The sequence below is a fragment of the Hippichthys cyanospilos genome, chromosome 14 (assembly GCF_059441005.1).
Source record: "Hippichthys cyanospilos isolate Australia breed blue-spotted pipefish chromosome 14, RoL_Hcya_1.0, whole genome shotgun sequence".
In the NCBI taxonomy this organism is placed as follows: Eukaryota; Metazoa; Chordata; class Actinopteri; order Syngnathiformes; family Syngnathidae; genus Hippichthys; species Hippichthys cyanospilos.
Genome location: NC_142382.1, coordinates 3,828,901 through 3,845,422, shown reverse-complemented (window position 1 = coordinate 3,845,422; position 16,522 = coordinate 3,828,901). Strand labels below are relative to the sequence as shown.

The 16,522-nt window shown below is 39.5% G+C and overlaps 3 protein-coding genes across 4 annotated transcripts; 2 read left to right on the top strand and 1 right to left on the bottom strand.

Annotated features, from left to right (window-relative positions):
- Positions 1 to 17: 17 nt before the first annotated feature.
- Positions 18 to 2,195, top strand: fcf1 (FCF1 rRNA-processing protein). Its single transcript, XM_088433258.1, has 8 exons — positions 18 to 106; positions 923 to 987; positions 1,066 to 1,137; positions 1,205 to 1,353; positions 1,431 to 1,503; positions 1,614 to 1,701; positions 1,813 to 1,907; positions 1,991 to 2,195. Exons 1-8 carry the CDS (start codon positions 104 to 106, stop codon positions 2,037 to 2,039), a joined length of 594 nt encoding a protein of 197 aa, XP_088289384.1. The 5' UTR covers positions 18 to 103; the 3' UTR covers positions 2,040 to 2,195.
- A 936-nt stretch (positions 2,196 to 3,131) lies between these two features.
- On the top strand, positions 3,132 to 9,769 carry vash1 (vasohibin 1). Its single transcript, XM_088433591.1, has 7 exons — positions 3,132 to 3,973; positions 4,813 to 4,901; positions 5,140 to 5,196; positions 6,007 to 6,081; positions 6,163 to 6,544; positions 7,587 to 7,696; positions 8,226 to 9,769. The coding sequence occupies exons 1-7, from the start codon at positions 3,662 to 3,664 to the stop codon at positions 8,296 to 8,298; spliced, it is 1,098 nt and encodes a 365-aa protein (XP_088289717.1). The 5' UTR covers positions 3,132 to 3,661; the 3' UTR covers positions 8,299 to 9,769.
- angel1 (angel homolog 1 (Drosophila)) lies at positions 8,415 to 16,054 on the bottom strand. 2 transcript variants are annotated; one of them, XM_088433589.1, is made up of 10 exons: positions 15,981 to 16,054; positions 14,235 to 14,843; positions 13,926 to 14,149; positions 13,621 to 13,690; positions 12,538 to 12,980; positions 11,809 to 11,950; positions 11,605 to 11,727; positions 11,488 to 11,518; positions 10,664 to 10,827; positions 8,415 to 10,575 (listed from the first exon to the last, which is right to left on the bottom strand). In XM_088433589.1, exons 1-10 carry the CDS (start codon positions 16,045 to 16,047, stop codon positions 10,415 to 10,417), a joined length of 2,034 nt encoding a protein of 677 aa, XP_088289715.1. In that variant the 5' UTR covers positions 16,048 to 16,054; the 3' UTR covers positions 8,415 to 10,414. The 2 variants fall into 2 exon arrangements, with proteins under 2 accessions (XP_088289715.1, XP_088289716.1); XM_088433590.1 differs by having other exon boundaries at positions 11,605 to 11,715.
- Positions 16,055 to 16,522: the final 468 nt, after the last annotated feature.

Below are 16,522 nucleotides of genomic sequence, written 5' to 3'. Positions count from 1 at the left end.
AGCGTGTCGGTGTCTGATGACGTCACTTTGCGTCGACACACACGCGGGCGGAATAGCATTCGGTAACCGGATTGTCAAAGGAGTTAAATCGTCGTTTTGAAACATGGTATGAACGCAATATATATATGGAAATGCACGATGCGGTGTGAATTTAGTCTATTATGTTTATATTTCAGTTTTTGTTAAATACACGCCAAAGCTTTAGCAGATAAGCCTTCGCGCTAGCGCTGTTAGCTTAAATCTGCACAGTATAGTGTACGTTCTCTTTTATAAAAAGGAACACATGACAAGCATATTGTTGTCGTGCATTGACGAGAATAATGGCAAAATACTACGAAAGTGCAGTCGTGATGATTTAAAAAAAAGATGTTGCGTTACAAAGAAATATCGTACGATATGATGATAAAGTGGTTATAATACGAGTTTACGTTTACCTGCCAAGTTACACGTTACAATTGATGTTGATATTTTTGTGATGTACCTAAAAAAGATTGTGTTTTTCATCATCTGAAGGAGCGGTTAAACGGGATATTTTTTTAAACATCAGAAATAGCATCTTTTAATGAATAAAGAGCTCAGACAACGTTCCATTCAGAAAGAGCACATATTGTCGCAATCAAACATCTTGTTTTTAATATTTTGACATTTCATGTAACATATTGTCTATTTAAAAATAGTACTTTTTATATATACTGTAACAAATTACTCCTTTATACTTTTGACGTTCAGTTGTCCTGAAGAATATGATTACTCATCATTCATATAGTCAATTTGATGGGCCACTAAAAAAGTTTTGGTTGTCTCCTTTTTATTACATTGATGTTTTGACATTACCATCTAAGGCAATATATATTTTGCACAATGTAACACGTACACGCTTCAATATATTGTCAGTTATTTTTGCATTTGTTTTCCCACCTAGCCTAAACAGAAAACGAAGAAGTTTGCTGTAATGAAACGGATGATCAGTTTGAAAGATCAACGAATGTGAGTCCTAATTTATTGTCAGTGGTTCCTAGTTGTTAGTTTGAATGCAAAAGACACTTCCACTTGTTTGCCTTCCAGAAAAGAGAAAGATCGCGCTAAAGCCAAAGAAAAAAAGAAAGAGGACCCTTCGGCACTCAAGGAGAGAGAAGTGTAAGTGACCATTTGAATTTGGACCATGAAAATGCTATCCATTTGTTGATGACTCTTATCCGTACAGGCCCAAGTACGCATCGTGTCTGTTCTTCCAGTACAACACTCAACTGGGTCCGCCGTACCACATTCTGGTCGACACCAATTTCATCAACTTCTCCATAAAGGCCAAACTGGATATTGTTCAGTCTATGATGGACTGCCTGTATGCCAAATGTAAGCACCGTTATTGAATTTCATTATATCTGTTATAGCAACATGTATTATTTATTTCAAATATTTGTTCCATCCAGGTATCCCTTATATAACAGACTGTGTGATGGCTGAAATTGAGAAACTTGGAATGAGATACAGAGTTGCGCTAAGGTACAAAAGCTTTCTCTCACATTAGCAGATTTTTACCGTGTTTTACCCATTACACTACAAATCTGTATTTCTTATCACAATCACAAAATATTTCTATTTTTCTGTTACAGGATAGCAAAGGATCCGAGGTTTGAACGCTTGCCTTGCTCACACAAAGGAACATACGCTGATGACTGTCTGGTCCAAAGGGTAACACAGGTATAATATTAATATATCAACTATTTAGGAGCATCTGCCTGAAGTTGTTTTGAATGTGAACTCTCATAGTAGCAGAATAATATTGATAACTATTTCGTAATATTTCCACAGCACAAATGCTACATTCTGGCTACTGTGGATAGAGATTTGAAGCGAAGGGTAAGGAAAATACCCGGAGTGCCCATTATGTACATCTCAAACCACAGGTAAGAAAAACGTATGCCTGCGCACAAGAACAACTTCCAAAAATAATGACGCTAACTTTTTTTAATGTATTCTTCTTACACAGGTACAACATTGAAAGGATGCCGGATGACTACGGTGCACCAAGGTTTTAGTTATTTATACAAATGTGCTATCCTTGTAAATATAATATTTTGTGGTCATTGAATCTATATGGTGTATTGAACTGAAGCCAAATGATGCATTATGTTTCTGTCATAAAATTAGACAACAGTTGATTTGGAGAGTTTCAATAAATGTTTTTTTTTGCAGTTGTCTTGAAGTCTGGGGTATTTTTTTTTTTTTTTTTTTAATGGCACACGATGTGATTTGTGGTGAAACATCACAAAAAATGTTATCAAATTGATAACATGAAAAACCTCCAGTATCCTAAATATGTGTCACATTTTGTGATATGGCATACAACATATCAAATATATATTTATTATATATATACATACAAATATACATTTTTATTATTTTTATTAAGTTATTACATTTTAGGTATGGGGAGAGTGCACTTATTTAGGCATTTTCACCATTAAAAAGTTGATATTTTAATTTGACTATTTTCCAGGTACAATTTATCTTTAAAAACACTTTTGCTCTTGCTATTAATTGAGGATGAGCCCTGTGCTCAAGGCTTGTGTAATAGCCAATCATGGCTCACCTGTTATGTGACTCACAATCTACGGTGTGATTGGCCATTACTTAAATCTTGGACACGTGATGTCATCTTTATTCAACATGTAAAATTAATTTAAAAGCGTTTAATTTTACATGAAAAAGAATTTGACCATTAAAATTACTTATAGATATTACAATGTTTTTACTGCTGCAGATGGCTACATTTGAGGGTTTTTTTTATGGTTTTTTTAATGTTTTTTTTTATTACTTCGTCCTGAAATCTACAGTAGGAGTTCGGATATGTTTAGTGACACAAAATACAGATTAGGGCATTTCTCGAACCTCACACCATCCTTATTTTAAATCGTCATCGTTCTAATCGTTGTTCCTCTTCCAAATGTTAAACACACTCCCATTCCTTTGTCCTCATTACAAAGGTAAGTGTGGTTAAAATTGCGACGGCATCAACGTGTACAATATTCAAGAGTATTACGTTTTACGAGGGCACCTGAACTCACCATTCGTCACAACTGAGCTCATTCTTTTCGCTATGAGCATGCGCAGTGAGGTCCAGTCAGGGAGTGTCGACCTTATCGGATGTGAAGCATCACGCTTTGGCTTTGGATAGACCCGGCAGCATTTTTGAAATACTAATCCTCGGATAGAATTATATATATTGTTTTCGATAAGAAACGCAAATGAGGTGAACGTCTCACGTGGTAATGGGAATTGTTGGACGAGCGGATCATTTGTTGGTTCTCCTTTGTTTAAAAGACATCCGAATGAACTGGGAATTAGTCTTTAAAAAGATTGTAGAGTGATCGCCAAATCAAATCCTTTTAAGCGTAAAAGAGCGAGCCGCTTTGTGGATTTTTAGTTAAGAGGTTAACAATTCCTGTAACTATCTTCCTGCAGTTTCTTATATGATGAGTGACCAATGAATGGAAAATCTCTTTTTGACATTGTTGTGGAGTCAACGTAAAATCAAAACCGTTTTGTGTGCAAAGAAATCTGCACTTCTATAGGCCACTTCGTTATGAATCATAACAGCTCAAAACCCTTTGGAGAAATTAGTTGCATAAACTGGAGGATGTAAGACTGACCCTTCTGAATGCAAACCTCAAATCATCAAGCAGGGCCACCAGGAAGTAGTCCAAAGCATCAGCGTGTGCATCATCCGTGCCGGGATTCCGTCGGCGGGATGCTGAGGGCCACGGTGGGCTCAGTGGAGGAGCGGGATGAGGAGCAGGAAGATGAAGGAGATGAAGAGCTGAGGGACGGAGGGGTGCCTTTCTACGTCAACCGAAGTGGCCTCCCCATGGACGAGGAGACATGGGAGAGGATGTGGCGCCACGTTGCCCGGATCCACCCGGACGGCGATGATTTGGGAAAGAGCATCCGTGGGACAACTGACCTGCCCAAGGTAAACTTTTCAGCCAAGTGAGGTTCAGAAGTATTTGGGCTGTTACTGTCTATAAGGTTACTTATTTTGACATCGCTTGATTAAGATAATCCTCGCCGATATTAACATTTAAAAAGCCTGCTATTGTTCATGTCAAATCAAGCACTTTGTCATCCTACCACCAGGGGGCAAAGTTTCCCTCTTGCTTTGTAATCATTCTAATATATTATTTACCAGTGTGAAATGGCGGTGAGTTTCTCACCTGATTCCTAGTATACAGGGCTAGCTTTCAATTGAGACCAATTTTGAAAAATCCCATATAGCCTTTATATGTCTGAACTTGTTCACCTTTGTGTGGTATTTTGACCATTTTCTTCCTCATCGTTCATCGCAGTATTTTAGCCGAGAGATGGACGAAAGTTCAGCTCCTTAGTGTCTTCTCTGAATGCTTTCCATTTGATGTCATTTGTTTTTGTGTGGAAAAGGAAAAACAGCTTTGAGCGCATTCACCTTTCCTCTGGCGCTGCGTTCATTGACCGCTCACACTGTGGGAAAATTAAGACACTTAACCTGCAACAAATACTGCATATAACTTATGGATATGAACTCAAGAAAATATGTAAAGTTTAGAGTTGTTGCCAAATTGTTGGTGCGTTTTTTAAACGGTAACATAGAAAACACCAGAATTTGACCCCGATATTAAGGGTGCGTCCTATACACAGGTGTGTCTTACATGTGGGGAATTACGGTATCTTATGTGTTTTTCCATGACAAAATTCTCGTCCTAACCGTTCACGTTGTGTTCACCAAGTTCATCGCCATTTTTCACCGACTGTATAACCGTACCGTTTGTTTTGCAGATTCCAATACCAAGTGTGCCTACATACCAGCCTACCACCGCAATCCCACTGCGCCTGGAAGCCATACAGAAATATATCAGGGAATTGCAGTATCCTTTGACAACAGAGAAATGATTATTGAGCCTAAGTCTGCTGCTTGGCAGACATGGCTGCTTGTTCTGAATTATGCAACAAACACAAGATGCCTTATCATCTGTTCTCTTTTATAAAAAAAAGATGGGTGAAAAAATGTTTGTGGGACTATAATTAGACCCCATTCATAATTAAGCAACAGCCTATGAATATCACAAGGCACTCGATCTATGCTGTCTTAACTAAGGCCTACAGATACAATCACACCGGGACACAGTTTTTTGAAATAAAGAAAAGCCGGCCTCTTACTGCGTACGTGGAAATATTTCTCAGAACCCTTGTGGAATTATGTTACAAATTATGGAAATTCATTTGATTTTTTTTTTTATATCATAAAAGAATCAATGAGGAAAAAAAAGACTAGGGAGCTGAAATTTCCAGATGATTAAAACAAGAAAAATGTGTAAAACTGCAACGATTCTGATATTTCTATGTGATTGCAGCAGGACGTGTGAGATTTTGTATACAAAAAAAAAATCATTGTCAAAAATTTGGACCATATAAAACCAATATACCCGGTAAGTAGATTATTTGAGATGCATTTTAATAGGATTTATTACTGTGATTTTCCTGCGATTTTTTGCAACGTTCCATTGAGCGGCAAGCAGAAAATTCTTTGTTGACTTGTGTTTCACCTTAAGACAGTAGGTGGCGGTAGAAAAGCAACTGAACAATTTGAGTGATTGAAGGAAAAAAAATTATAAATAACTGTATTAATTACGCCTTTAAACGCATTCACCAAATTAGGGAAAACATGCTATGTGTATACTGCGCAAAGTGTGTGCACAAGGGTTAACCCTTGTGCAGTATTTTGATCATTTTTGGGTCGTTTTTTCCCCACATCATTTTCAGTTATTTAGCCAATGATTGGTACACTTCCAGTTGCGTAATAAGTGTTTGTGGTATGTTGAAATTTGGCATGCTGTCGCTATCTGGGTGAAATTTCAGCTCCCCGGTGCCTTTTTTTTTTTTTCCAAAGCTTTTGATGTAAAGTTCAAAGGATGGAGAAATTACTGCACAAGGGTTCATGTTGGCAACATGTCGACTTATTGTCCCGCACAGATTGATGGACATCGCCAAGGAGATGACGCGTGAAGCCCTGCCAATCAAATGCTTGGAGGCGGTCATCCTGGGAATGTATCTTTACGACGGTACGCTTTGCTAAAATGGCACATTTGGTTTTTGTCTAGCGCATTTCCTTGACCAAGATGGACGAAGTTACCTCACAAACAGCATGCCGGCTGTGGAGCGCTTCCCCCTCAGCTTTAAGTCCAAGTTCTCAGGGAACCACTTCTACCACATCGTGCTGGGAGTCCACAGCGGCGGACGCTTCGGCGCGCTGGGGATGAGTCGACGGGAGGATTTGATGTTCAAGCCCCTGGAGCACCGCACGCTGATGGACTTGGTGCAGGACTTCCAGGGGGCCTACAGCGGCTACTGGCACAGCCTGCGGAAGGTCAAGATCGGCCAATACGTGTCGCACGACCCTCACAGCGTGGAGCAGATCGAGTGGAAGCACTCCGTCCTGGATTTGGACCAGCTGAGCAAGGAGGAGCTCCGCAAGGAGCTTGAGAGGCACACTCGGGACATGAGGCTCAAGGTTGGCTTTCGTTCATCTTGATTAGCAATACTGTACAGTGTTTCCTGTTTTGTTTTGTTGCAGCTAACTCATTCAATCCCAAAGACATATTTTTAAGCTTCTTAACATTCAATCCCAGGTACTTCTTTATACTTTTGTTCTCACCCTTTTCCCCCCAAGTATTTAGTTAAAGGAGGGTCTAAAAATGGCGACTAAATTAAATAAGTACTAATTACTTCACATCACATGTGTCAAACTAAAATGTGGCTCATGATAACAATGGGTTTGATACCTCTACTTTAGATAATATAGGACAAAAGTAATTGATTAAATAAAGTACTTTAATAATAGATAATAAAAAATAAAGTATTCTATTACTTAGGGGACTAAAGTAATGTACTTTAGATAATAAAGGACTAAAGTAATCTATAAAGGTACTAAAGTAATTGATTACTTTAGATAAAGTACTATTGTTTACTTTAGATACTAATAAAGTAATTGGTAACTTCAGGTACTTTAGTATTATGTTAGTTTTAGCCATTTTATAGACCCTACTTTAGCCAAACACTTGAAAATAATTTTTAAAATTTATTTTAGCATAGTAGTACCTGGATTTGATTATCTTGACTGTAGTAGTGGGGGGAGGATTGAACGAGTTAATGGGGACCAGAAAACCCCCTCAAGTGAATTCCGCAAAGTGTTATTGCATTATATTATAATTTTGGAGTTAATAGGGCAGGAAGTGACCAACTGGTCCCATTCTATTGGCCCGTACCAAATACTGAAAAAGAAAAACCTCTTCACTGTATTTTGACTGAGTTCCATGTTACAATCCTGAAGACAAATGTTTAGTGAACCCGAGTTGACCTGCTCTCCCATCTAAACAAACGACGGCAGCCTGGACGCTGAGCCCTGCTTGTAATAAGACTGATGAGACGTCTCGAGACGCTTTCTCGCTTGGCCGCCCAATCCCATCGATCGCCATTTCCTTTTTACGGCCAGCGCTCAGCGCAATCACATTAGCTCTCCTGAATCATGGTTACAGTGCTTTTTCTGTCTCCAGATAGGGAAGCCTGCGCCGCCTTCTCCCACCAAAGACAGGAGAAATAGCATGGGCTCACCCCTCAAAGGACAAGGAAGCCCCATTCGCAGGGTCAGCCGTGTTGAAAGACGGTACGCTTATCCATTGAATACTTTTGTTTTTAGAACTATCGGCGCCACTAAGGCTAGCTTCACACTGCGGGGTTTAATGCTCAATTTTTTGATGACATGTTTTCGTAACGTCCTTCGCATTTCCGAATAAACGCGAGCTGTATGCGACCCGGGGAAAGGTGCGGTATTTGGTCATGGCGTTTTGAGCCGTGGCAGCAACGTCTCCCTCGCTGTCGTGGAGCCACGCACGCAGAGAAAATACACTTTGTTCTCCATTTATTTAGAATATTTACATTCCGCTATTGTTGTTTAGTTTTTTTTCCAAGCTGCTTCCACCTTTTTGAGCACAGAATTGCGATAAATGCGGCCTGGCCGTTCGGAGTCAAAAGATCAGATACGTATCGTTTCCGTATTTGAAAAAAATCAGTTTTGTGTCGTTCACACAACCATCAAAAGATCGTACGCAGGTCGGATAGAGATGAAAAGAATTGCAATTGTGTCACCTAAGGCCGCAGTGTGAACCTAGGCTAACTTTGTGTTTTGGTTTCAGGCCCTCTGGGGAGAAGAAGGTTTTGGAACAAAAAGCATCTGGAGACATGAACGTTTATCAGATTCGAGTGTGAAGATTCGTTTTCGGATAAAGCCACTGATTCCGTGGCCTATTCTTGGAATGCAGCGTTCAATAGGGAACTATCACCCTTCTCTTTCATACACATACACAAAAAAGCCTCATTCACTGTTCAGTTATCATATATTTTTTTTAATACTTGTTGAGCATTGTACGTGCATAACCGGTGCTGTTGTGTGTAAACATTTTTACTAACTTTCTATGTACTGTAGGTTACATTAGAGAATTAGGAATAGAGTATCAATCAGCGTAAATGTGCTACTTGACATATCAATATGTGTCGTACTGTAAGTGAGTCGGTATGTTGTCAATTTACATCCAAATTCAATCAAGGACTACTTTGCGTGGTGATGAAAAAAACTACCCTTGTGCCTTGTGACCAGATTCAATCAAAGATTAAACATGAAAAATAAATAAATAAATAAAATAAAATCCTAGTCATTTCTTCGCGGAAGAGGATTGGGGCCAGTGAAAGGCGGGAATCTCATTTTCTGACTTTAGACCGCAGGTGTGGAACTCCAGTCCTCGAGGGGCGGTATCCTGCATGTTTTCGAACTTTTGAGGACCTAACTTTTTGAGTTAGATGTGTTGGGCAAAAAAAAAGCGGAAAACAAGCAGGATTCCGGCCCTCGAGGACTAGAATCCGACACCTATGCTTGCGACTTTATGGTCAGAAATCTTGGAATAAAGTCAGACTTCAGACTTTAAATTCTTAAGTCTTAGAATACAGTCTGACTTTTAAGTCAATATTTGATTGTTGCAGTCAGAATTTTGAGAACTTTCTTACTTTAATCAGAAATTTTCACCAATATTAGTCAATAGCATACAATTTCTCACGTTAAAGTCTGAATTCTTCTCGAGTCGGAATCCTGAGAAATAAAAGACGGTTCTGGCCTCAAAGTCAAGAAATTTGACTGTCTAAATTCTCACTTGGGATTCCGTTTTCTGAGAAAACAAAGTCAGAATCCTCAGATGTCAGATTTCCAGGCTGAAAGTGAGAATCCTAACTCCCCCTCCCCCTTTCACTGGCCCCAATTCTTTTCCAAATGGAGCACAAGATAGACAATTTTACTGATGAAATTTACTCTATGAAATTTCAAATATCAGCACCTTCAAGGCGGCGTGCTTCGAGCTCTATGGACCTTAGTGACACATTATCATGAATGCGTCATTGCTATAAATACAAGGATGTCATTTGTTGAGTAAATCAAGAACTAGGCTGCATTTCGCATACTGTGGCTGCAAAGCGTTTTCACTTGTATTGGAACTGTTCTTCGCTTATATACGTCAACGTGTTTTCTTTGTAGCAATTTACATTTTCGATTGCCTTATAAAGAGACCGTCAAGGTTCACAGCACTTTTTATCTTTTGTACTTTTAGGAACTGAGTTGTGCTGTTTTTAAGATCACCATATGTAAAATACTGCACATTTAAAATGATCAATAAATTGCCACAGAATAAGCGTTTATCGCCTCTTTTTTTTTTTCCTCATTCTTTATCACTATACATTTAGAGGTTAATTCTTTGGACATCCACCAAGAATAGTGTTTTAGATTGTCACTAGTTTGTCTGCAAAGCTTTATTCTTGCTTGATTGAACACTATTATAAAAAAAATAATAATAACCAAAGGATTTATTCAAAACAATAATTTGAAATACTTAAAATAGAAAAAAAATAAATATGTGCAAATTGTTAACAGCAACAATCATCTACAGTATATCCTCCTGAGACTCAGCCTATTTATTTGTGTCCACTGTAGTGTACATGTGTTTTTGGTCTAAATCTTTGACCTCCTTCGATTTACCCGTCGTATTGTGCTCAACGGAGGACATGTCGGTCTTTCCAATGTCTCGTGCGTTAGACAAAAATGGACACAAACGATGAGGCTGGGTATGAGGAGGATTTTGATAAATTCTATTAAAAAAAAAAAACTTCGGTCAAAAAAATAAAAACAAGAATTTGGCTCAACGGTGAGTCGATTGGAGGCAACCTTCCGGGTCAGCCCCTTTTTGACCCAAATTAGATTTTTTGTTTTATTTTAATCTGTTTTTGGAGCGCAATTTCGCAAACACCTCAAAATCTCTCCGAAGAACCATAAAAGCACATTTTTTTAACACGGTGCTGCGTTCAAGTCCACCTGGAATTTAGCCACAAGGCTGAGATGATCCGATGGAAATATGTAACTGGGAAGGCCTTGAATGGACCATAAGGTTTCCTCGGATAGCAGTGAGAGATAACCAAGCAACTTCAGACCCCCGCAGCCAAATTGGCCTGGTAAGCGAAACAATAGAAGCATCCAAAGAATTATTACCATAAATACGGACTTTTGAATACGACGTACGACAATAAGGAATCCTACCGATGCCTGGTCGATCTGAGGCACGTTGAGGGGAATAGAAGATGTAGTCCACAGTAGCTCCGCCTTCAGAGTGCAAGGTTGTGACTTCGGGGTCGCCGGAGTCAGGGAGGATGTGTTTATAGGCGGACTCCAGGTCTAATTTGTGTCTGATTATGCGTTGAAAACTGTCAGGCATAGAAATGAAAATGTGCAAATTATTTTGCGAATCACTGTTAAGATGCTTTATGTAACTTGAAGGCTATGTCTACACAAACAAGTCGCTGATGTCTTCGCGCAGAGTGTTACAAGTGCTTGATTTTGTCCCATTTCCCTTTATGAAGTACACGATCAATCCAGTTTAGTCATGTGACATTCAAAAACTTAGCTGTGATTGGTTATTTTCTGAGCCTTGAGCAGTTTATCATTTTGAGATTGAAGGGGAGGGGCAAAATGTTATTTAAGGCAATGAAATCTAATGAAATATTAACTTTTTTTTTTTTTACTGTTGAAGACACTAAATAAATTCAGTTTAACATTCAAGTGCGATTTCACGATTGATCCACATTGAACCCATTCAAACTCAAAAATGTATTTGTAAGTCTTTATAGTCCAGAAATTCAATCCTATGTCCTTATTTACATGTTTTTCCCCAAATATTAAAGAAGGACCGGAAAATATCTGGCACTGAATGAGTTGAGAAACCTTTTTTCCTCAATTTCCCATTGCTTGTTCCGTGACTTTTCTACAAAACCTAACGATTTATTTCAGAAACTTATACGTATGGACATAGCCGGAAAATTTGATTTGCAAAATAAACAGCTGAAGAGTAATACAGTCAAACTGACCTAATATGTGGTTGACTTCTGCTTGACACATCTTGAATATTAAAAAAAATAATAATAATAATCAAATGTGTTGTAAAACTGGCTGCTAGGATGTATTTCATAAGTGTATGGCTTTACCTGGGTGCTTGTCAGTGACGCCAGGAATTAACGGTAAACCACATGGACGGACAAAAGTAAGCGGACAGGAACACCGTTCCAAGAGGAATTTGTGGCTGTATTGAATTTTCCCTTTAGGAGAAGCTTGAAGCAATTGCAGTCAAACAGTGGGTCCGATTTATTGTTTCTGCTCATACAGAATATCACGCAGGTTCAAACACTGACCTGTGATTGGATTGTGGCTTGCGTCCAGCTCATTGGAAGCGACATACTGGCAGCTGTCGGAAATTCCCAGACAGTCGGGCCATAAAGGAGCACACAGTACATCGCAAGTGGCTTTGTGTGAAAGATCCTTCTGACCTGAAACCTGTTGTATACAGAAAAAGGGAAAAGTGAGGACTTAAATTCAGCAGAAATATGGAAAACAATGATGATAATAATAGAATAATAATTAACCTGAGAACTCCCTTAAAAGTCATATTTTTTTAGATGAAAAAAAAATAATAATGATAAGAAGACGAAGAAGAGGAGGACAAAGAACTCAGTTAAAAATCTAATTTTCTAATCTAATGGACTATCTTTGACCACACAGTGTTTGTTGATTAGTCACATGACCCCAAAAACAATCTGATCTGAACCATGAGGGTTTTCTTTTTTTAAATCAGTTTGCACCGCTATAGAAAAGTGAGTATTACTATAATTTTTGCACAAAAAGCAAGCCAACGCACCTAGTAGGGCGCGAAACGTTTTCTCTTCCTAGCCATTGACAAAACATAATTGAGAAGCACTGGGCTACAGAAAATGGATGGATGAAAGAATTTTGGGAAACGTGGTGAGCACGTCTGCCTCACAGTTCTACGGTTTAAGGTAAAGTTCCAAATTGCAATGCACCTCATAGGTATCCATTAAGTGGACATCGTAAATGAGCAAAACGATAAAGCAGTCGAGTCTCACCATCCACGCCAGCAGACCCTGGAAGTAGAGTTCCCCGGTGGTGATGAACTGGTAAAGAGGCCTACATGGCACAGAGTTGAAGTCCCCGCACAAGACCACATCACAGCGTTCACCTTTAGCCTTCCGCGACTGGACCACGCTGTCGATTTCCGCCAGCATGATGGCCAACTGAGCCAGTTTGACGTCGCCCCTCCTGGGATTGAATAGCAGGTGTGTGTTGGCCACACATAGCAGCGAAGCCTTCGCTTCCACCTCGGACCCCTGAGAGACAACGGGCTGTAGCACCACAATTATGCCCACGTTGTGTCGGTCCAGGAACTTGATTTGGGGTTTGTAGAACTCTATGGTCTTGACTGACAGCTCAGAAAAGCGACTGCGGCGATAGCAAGTAGCACAGCCATCGGTCTTGTTCCCCGTGCGGCGCTTGTAGACGCAGTTGTAGCCTGGACAAGAAGCAGGGAAAAATTAGAGTGAAATTTGTAGTCCACAGGTTGTTTTGAAGGGCCTGATTAATATTTCATTCGTGGATAATGAATTAAGCGGAAAAATCCACCCGTTTTCATCCATTTTGCCTCTAGCCACCTGAAAATGACGGTTGCTCAGGGCTTAGGTAACAAACAATCGGGGCTCAGTTTGCAAACATCGAATGAACAAACAGCTGAGCTGTGATTGGTCGTGTATTACCTGAGCAACTGTAATGTCATTTTCAAATCGACAGCAAGTGGCAAAAGGAATTCAATAAATAAAAAATTAAAAAAAAGATGGATTTTGCGGTTTAATTCATATTCTATAAACACAAGATTAACCAGAGTACCATTTCAATCATTCTTTCTTCAATTGACTTCCTCTTTAACCCTTGAGGGTTATTTCGTCTATTCTTTTGATCTATACATCAGACAACTCACATCAAAGGGAAAGCATTGAAAGAAGAGGAGCTGAAATTTCACCCAGATTATGACAACATAGCAAAGATCAACGAGGCGCGCACATTTTGTCGCATTTTGCCTGTGTAACATGATAGCTCTCATATTTAAAAAGTGTTCCAGACATTGAAAATAAAGTGTGCATTGAAAGAAAACTCACCCATCTGAGTCAGGAAAGGATACAGTTGAGTTTGATAGTGGTTCTCCTGAACTTCTTGGAGACAAAGAATCTGAATAGCAATGAAAAAGTGACTTATGGATTCACGTTCGTGAAGACATGTTTTTTATCTCAATACTCTTTGCCAAATGCAACCCTATTTAAAAAATCTTCTTGGATGCTGCTTAATTCTTAATCCTGCAAAAGCAATAGTAATCAGAATGCCATGTTAGGAGTAGTGGGGGCACACTGAACATATTAAGGAAAATATTTGGGTTGATTTCCCATTTAACTTTTACGTGACTCACATCTGGCGCCCATTTCTGCAGTTCGTCCAAAAGAAGGCTGTAGCGGTTGCTCCAGTCCAGTACCTCTGGCGGGCAATGCTTATACAGCTCCACGTTGGCCTCCAGCAGGTCCTGGGCCAATATGTTATAGGACATGACAGTAAATTCCATGACGCTCTTTTTGAAAGGGACCTCCGGAGTGTCCGAGTGCTCTGTTTCACAGTCTTGCCATAACCGCCAGATTACTGTTGGAATAGATCATTTCTTACATAAACCATGAAAGAATATCACATTCATCTGTAATAATACAGGGAGATGTCATATCCACACCTTCAAAGGGCGTCGTTTGCTCCGGTGAAGGATAATAGCTCAGACTAGGAAACCGCCAGAGTGGGCAAAAGATTTCCTCCGTACCTCCGAGTCCCGCAGGGAAGTGCCATCCCCTTTGCGTACCGTGATGATTTCCAGCACCGGAGGGACGTAACGTCTGCCACTGTTTCGAATCGGTTACCGTGGCATATTCATCCCAGCATTCGGTTTCCCCTTTGATGCACACCGCTGCATTTGGCGGGTCTTCTAAGCTTTTCATTTTGGCTGCCATAAGGGAGATGATATATCGATCATTGTCCTCAGCTGCAGTTTCTTCGGAGTGTTTTTGCTTAAATTGCCCGATTTCTTCTTTGGGTCCCTCCTGTTTATCTTCTCCCTTTGAGTCATTCCCCGTCGCAGCAGATTGGGCCTCATTTTTTCCTTCGTGATTGACGCAAACCAGCCGCCTTTCATGTGGCGACTTGCTGTCCTCGTCAGATGATCGTTTGCTCATCATTTCCTCCTTTCGCCCTGTTGACAAACTGCTTTCATCCGCTGGAATTTTTGGAGACTTAATGGCCATTTGAATTGTGGCAGCAGCACTCTCACTCGCCATCGTGTCATTGACATCTGCCAGAATGACAAAATACAAGATCCTGCATTACATCTACACACATTACATTTACTAAAGTTCATATTTGGATAAATTGTACTCAACAGCTACATATTACAAAAAGAAGAGCTACAGTATGTAATTTGCATCAAATTGAACTGAAGGGGCGCGACGATAGAAAATGCCTCAAAATCATATGTACATTTCTGTATACTTGAAGATGAATAGTAACGCATAACTGCACCGTATATTTTTTAAAAACGTACTTGCTAAATTTGTGTTTGTATCTTCCTGAGCCTCTTCACGTGTCCACTATTGTGTCCATTTTGTCTCAGAAAGCCAATAAAATTAATTGCATCCCACCCAATCAAATAAGACATAAATGGAAAGGTTAGGATGTCCTCGATTGAGGTCACTAGGACTTCACAGGGTAGCTCAAATGAGTCAAAGGATATAGAACAAAAACAAATGTCCAGGATGGGTCTTAGAAGGACACAAGTCAAGAACTTTTTGACCTCCACTTTTGTCGACTTTATACACTAACGAACACCTAAAAAGCTCCGTTTTCTGAGTGAGTTTGAATGAATTACAAATGTTTCAATAAAATAATCTACTCAAAACAGTGTTTGACTTAGTTGCCTAAATTTAAACAACACTTTCGACAGAGAAAAAAATATTTATATTCAGAAAAGTGTTTGGACAAATTTTGTTATCTAATGAGAAGCCTACCGAACACTTTTAGTGATAGAAGTTTCACTTTAATTTAATTGTTGGTCGATCCTCTCGCCTCAAAACATTGCCATGCGCAGTCGTCGTGACGTCACAAGAGCTCTGCTAACAGGTGCAAGCTAAACGTTAGCATGTTCCCCTCCAAAGCTCGACAGTTAAGTCCTGCAAGTAAAATATTATTTTCGCCACACTTTTGTGCTTCACAGCAGCGGACTGTGCGGGTGGATTTATGAGAGCTAAAGTCGTGTCCAAAACAACAACTTTAACTCGCTAACGTGGGAATAAAAGCGACCGTTCCAGCAAGCAAAATGCATTCAAAACTTAGCTCTAGCGACGTATCCGTGTTATCGTCGCCGTGCATTTGACAAAGGACACAGTGTCATTGAATTGTCTGCAGACGCATGTTTTTTTGTTTTTTTTCTTACCCAAGGGTCGTCTGAGCAAGTACCGGGATAGCGGATACAAAGCGTAAAATAACAGGCAGCCGATCATGCTGCTTTTTCACTCGTCTGCGCATGCGCGATCATTGCTCACTTGGAGGCCTCTGGGTCCTGAGTACACAGTTGAGCTCAACTGCAGATTTACGAAGTTACGAATTTAAATTGTCTAAATACAGTTTATGTTCGCACGACATGAGGCAAAAATGATCATTGATTGCACACAAAGATGATCAGTCCATTTCCATGTAAGATATCTGATATTGGTCATGGTCATTTATGATTGAGAAGCTGAAAATGTGAGAGGAAACAAAAAAATTCAATTAAAAATGATAATTCCTATGAATGGATTTTTTAATTAACTACGATCTATTTTTGGAGCCTAGGTCATCTATATATAGAGCATCAACGCAACAGTTTTTTGCCATTTATTGCCAAATGTCGTTTTAAATTCCAGTGAACACTGTGTATGTGAGAACAGAAACACTAAATGTAACACACCTACATATTTACTGAATATCTATCTATCT